At 31.0% G+C, this 4,477-nt stretch overlaps 1 protein-coding gene across 2 annotated transcripts in view; it reads left to right on the forward strand.

Annotated features, from left to right (window-relative positions):
* LOC106679622 (myelin regulatory factor) overlaps positions 1–4,477 on the forward strand; it is a 124,685-nt gene that overhangs the window by 101,181 nt on the left and 19,027 nt on the right. For both annotated transcript variants that reach the window (XM_067051499.1, XM_067051493.1), the window contains exons 11-15: positions 453–653; positions 804–859; positions 988–1,138; positions 2,991–3,096; positions 3,179–3,287. In XM_067051499.1, the coding sequence (XP_066907600.1) occupies positions 453–653; positions 804–859; positions 988–1,138; positions 2,991–3,096; positions 3,179–3,287 (623 nt within the window). The remainder of the gene's footprint in view (positions 1–452; positions 654–803; positions 860–987; positions 1,139–2,990; positions 3,097–3,178; positions 3,288–4,477) is intronic.

Below are 4,477 nucleotides of genomic sequence, written 5' to 3' on the forward strand. Positions count from 1 at the left end.
TGTTACTTGTTTTTATTCTTATCATTGTATTTTTATTCTTATCATTGTATCATTTTGTATCTTTTTAGCCCTGATGAAGCCCTGCAAAGGGGAGCGAAACGTCGGAAAATAAATAGTTGTAAACTATTTTTGTTTCACTTTTGACCGCAACCTTGACCATCTTCTTATATATCAATTTTTACGGTCAACTATGTACACATATATTTAATACTTTTAATTCAGATCTACTTAACACTATAAACAAACTGTTTTTAACCTTCCACTCAGGTCAGGCTTATAATTGGTTTATTTCAAACTGCATTTTGGTTTTAATTTTTATTTCTTTTATTATTAAAATTCATGCTTCCAATAATGATCCTGTTTATTTTTATAATAATTGTAAAATATTTTTTGTTCTATGCATTATTACTATGTATTATAAAAATTAAAAAATATGAAACAAAAAATTTCAGGCATCAAATCCCGGTCAGTTTGAAAGTGACGGTGAAGCTGTATGGCAGCGAGGTATGACAGGTGACTCTGTATTCCATTGTGGGCGGGTCGGGATTAACACCGAAAGACCTGATGAAGCACTCGTCGTCCACGGTAACATCAAACTGACAGGCCATATCGTCCAACCTTCTGACATACGAGCCAAGGCCTTCATTCAAGAGGTTTGTCTAGTTTTTATTTGGTACATAATAAAGTCATATTTACATAATTTATGTTTGTGTTATAGTTATATATTATAAACATAAGATGTTAGTTTTTGTTTTTTATATCATAATTATTGACTAAACTATTGATTTGTTTTTCATTTACAGGTAGACAGTAAGCAACAGCTTAATAATCTGGCAAGGTTGCGGGTTGTCAAGTACAGGTAAATATTTTATTCAGAAATTCTTTAAAACAGAATGGCTAATTTTTATATTTATGTACTAATTAAATATTAGTTAAACAAACTATTAAATGATGATTTATGGAAAGTAAAGCAAGCTTCAATTTCAGGTACAAACCAGACTTTGACATGGACGCGAGCTTACACACCGGTCTCATAGCACAAGAACTAGTCTCTGTTTTACCTGACGCAGTCAGCAACTCAGGTGACATGAAACTTCCTTCAGGAAATACTATCAATGATTTCCTCGTCATAGATAAGGTAATGCACATTGTTATAATGATATTGTATATGCGATAGTTGGTAGTAGAATTTAATTAAAATGAAGATCGGTCAAAGATGATAATGAAGTGCATCGTAGTTATGTTGGCTAATATACTACATCAGTGAAAAAATCCCAGAACTTATATTAAAATTTTTTTTTCCATATTCCATCCCAAAGCTTCCCTAACAATTTGATACCTTTCTTATCGATTGAATTATCGAGACTTCCAATATTTATCTGTTCTACCTATAATGTACTGTGAGAGATTGTTTCTCGATATAGAGGGTTTTGATCAAGCTGGCTAACTGGAACTGCTTTATGAACTTGGTAAATTCCTACCCCCTACAAACTTCCTCATTATCTGTTCCTGTCCCACTGATAGATTGTTCAAAGTGAATGAACACTTTTTGAGCCATTGCTGAGCTTAAAAGGTATTTTTATCTATAAAAAAAACAGAGTTTAAGCATCTGAAAATCAGATTTATCCATTGTTTTGAAAGTTTGAAAAGTCTAAAACCTAACTATAGTTGGGCATTAGATAGCTGAGGTAACAAACTTATTGCTAAATTATTATTATATGGGCAACTGACCATGGAGGTCTAAGTCCTCTTCTTTTTATTTCTTGATATGGTTTTTTCGTAGGGTGGGTTCGTCACTCCCACGCCTATTTTTTGTGAGTGCCACCCATTGGCTAACGGGGCTCACAAATGCTCGGGGGATGTTGTGAGTGAGTTTTGCATTATTTTAGGCTTGAAAAAAGCCTGGGTGGGACCGGGATTCGATCTGACAACCTTTGGGTAGACTGGCGTGTTGCCATGCTGCTACCGCTAAATAGTTATCAGAATTAGTTGTGATAAAAAATGAAACTAATTTAGTTATTAACTAAATTAGCTCTTACTCGAAACGACTAAAAGTTTTAGCTATAGATACATGGCAACTAAAAATAATTAAAATTAACTTTTGCTGTAGGAAATAACTGGTAACTAATTATTTAACCCAATAAGTGGTTACCCTAAGATGTAACGGTCCCTTTACAATATTTGTAGGTGCTGAGGATGAAAATAAAATTGATTTTATGATCGCAGGCTTGCAGATCGATTTATTTTAACTTTTTGGATTTCTAATATAAAAGGGGATCCTAATATTTTAGAAATTGTAAAAATTAAAATAAATCGATACGCAAGTGCATGGTCATAAAATCGATTTCATTTTCGTTCTCAGCATCTCAGAAAACAAGTAAGGGGACCCTAATATTTTAGAAATCATAAAAGTGAAATTAAATTGATAGGCAAGCACATGATCATTAAATCGATTTTTTTTTTATTCTCAGCACCTCTCAAAACATAATAAGGGGTCCTTTTATTTTATTTAAAATGATTAACCAGAGAAAACATCAACGTGGTCATATGTGAAAATAAGAAAATTTAAAATGAAATCTGTACTTGGACTTTTTTTTTTTACAACATTGTTTTTCAGTTTTTAGTTGAAACTATAGATAAAACTAACTGATTATTAGTTTTATGTTTAAGTAACGCTTCTATATACACATAACTAAAAAAATAGTAGCTTATTTCAGTCAATAGCTAATTTAGCTTTAGCTTTTAGTTGTTAGTTATTGCTAACTTTTGCCCAATTGTTATTAACATACGTTTGGATTTTTTATTTGTGGATTAGTCTTGGCACTTTTTGATCGATTTGAAAAGTAATATGTGACTGTTTTCTGTTTCATATTGGCTATTTCTGAACCATCACCTCCTTCATTCTATAGTTGATGTGATGTATTATTACCATAACCATGATAATGATATTAATTAATCTATCTTCTAACTTTTATTGTTATTACTGACAGGAACGAGTTTTTATGGAGAACATAGGTGCTGTTAAAGAGTTGGCCAAAGTTACTCGTAATCTTCAGGCAAGGCTACAAGAACTTGAAAGGGTGACTCAGTACAACGGTGAGTTTTATATTCCCTTTTCTTCCTCATACAAATTTTAAGTATTTTTATTGAAAATTGATTATTATTGTTATTTCATTAGTTTGTTCGAAGAAGAAGAAAAGTGGTAAAAAGAAAATCGATGATGAAGTCTGTTCTGATACAATGATTCAAACAACTATATATATGCTTATTGTCATCATGGCACTTTGGTATGTATTTTTGTTTATTGTTATTATTAGAGACTGGATTTTCATTCTGTAATAAACTGAGAAATATAAAGTAAAAAACCTAAAACGTGTGAGATCGTTTATAAAACACCCAAATCTTGCAAAAATTATTTTCATGTATTATTTTTTTGATTTTTTGGCTAAAAGTACTGCGGCTTATAAGCCTTGTGAGCCATAATAACATTGTAACTTCTGCAACACTACAGCATTATAACAACCTTTTTTAAAAGCTCAAGTTGTTTGGATTCTATCTATATAAGAATGCTCAAGGGATTGATCAATTCACAATGCTTGGGGTTGGTCTATAAAGTGATAGATAAAACAGAGTAAACCTCCTCACACCAACAAATAATGTGGTGTACTGTTTCATCCTTAGCATTACGGAATCTGCACAAAGGTGATGATCCCTTAACTTGAAGTTAAGCATATGTTTATTAAGTCTACAATGACCTGTGTAGATCTCTGTAAGTTTCCATAGACATGAGCTCCTGTCCAGCTCAAGTTATATTTCACTTCAGCTCCCACAGGGTTCGTCCTGAAACAGTTTGTGTAGAGTGTAGCTGTGTTTTATTGAGCCAATAATATTTGGCTTTTAATCCATAAGCCGCCTTTATATTGCTTTTTATGTAACTAAGGCTTATATAACTTTATCTTTTAATTTACTATATTTATATTTTCATGAAAAATTGTTTTAACCTTTTTTTAAAAACAAAATCAACTCGCTTGATACTTGCCACATTTTACATACACAAAAAATCCATAATTGAAGAGCCAAATGAAAGCTTACTATATTTAATGATTTTTTAATTCCTATAATGAAGACTGAAAAACTCAATTTTAAACTTCTTTTTACCACCACAAGGTGTATTTAAAGTATTAAATTCTAGTATTAAACTTCAATTATACAATTAGACATTTCCGACTTCTGGACTTTATTATTTTAATTTAATTTTTTCATAATTAAATCAAGAGAAAAATAATTACCTGTACCTAAATTTTTAAACGAAAATTTGATTTTCCCATTTTTAATAAAAATCAAAGCTCAACTTATGATCCAGGGATTCTAATAATAATTTTTTTTTTAATAAACATAATTTAAGCTTAAGAACTTAATTGTTTTTTTGTTTTTTTTTCCTACGCCACAGGAAGTGGGCTATTACGCCATTTTCCTT

This window comes from Halyomorpha halys, unplaced genomic scaffold, assembly GCF_000696795.3.
Source record: "Halyomorpha halys isolate HHAL.00 unplaced genomic scaffold, Hhal_1.1 Scaffold211.1, whole genome shotgun sequence".
NCBI classification, from domain to species: Eukaryota; Metazoa; Arthropoda; class Insecta; order Hemiptera; family Pentatomidae; genus Halyomorpha; species Halyomorpha halys.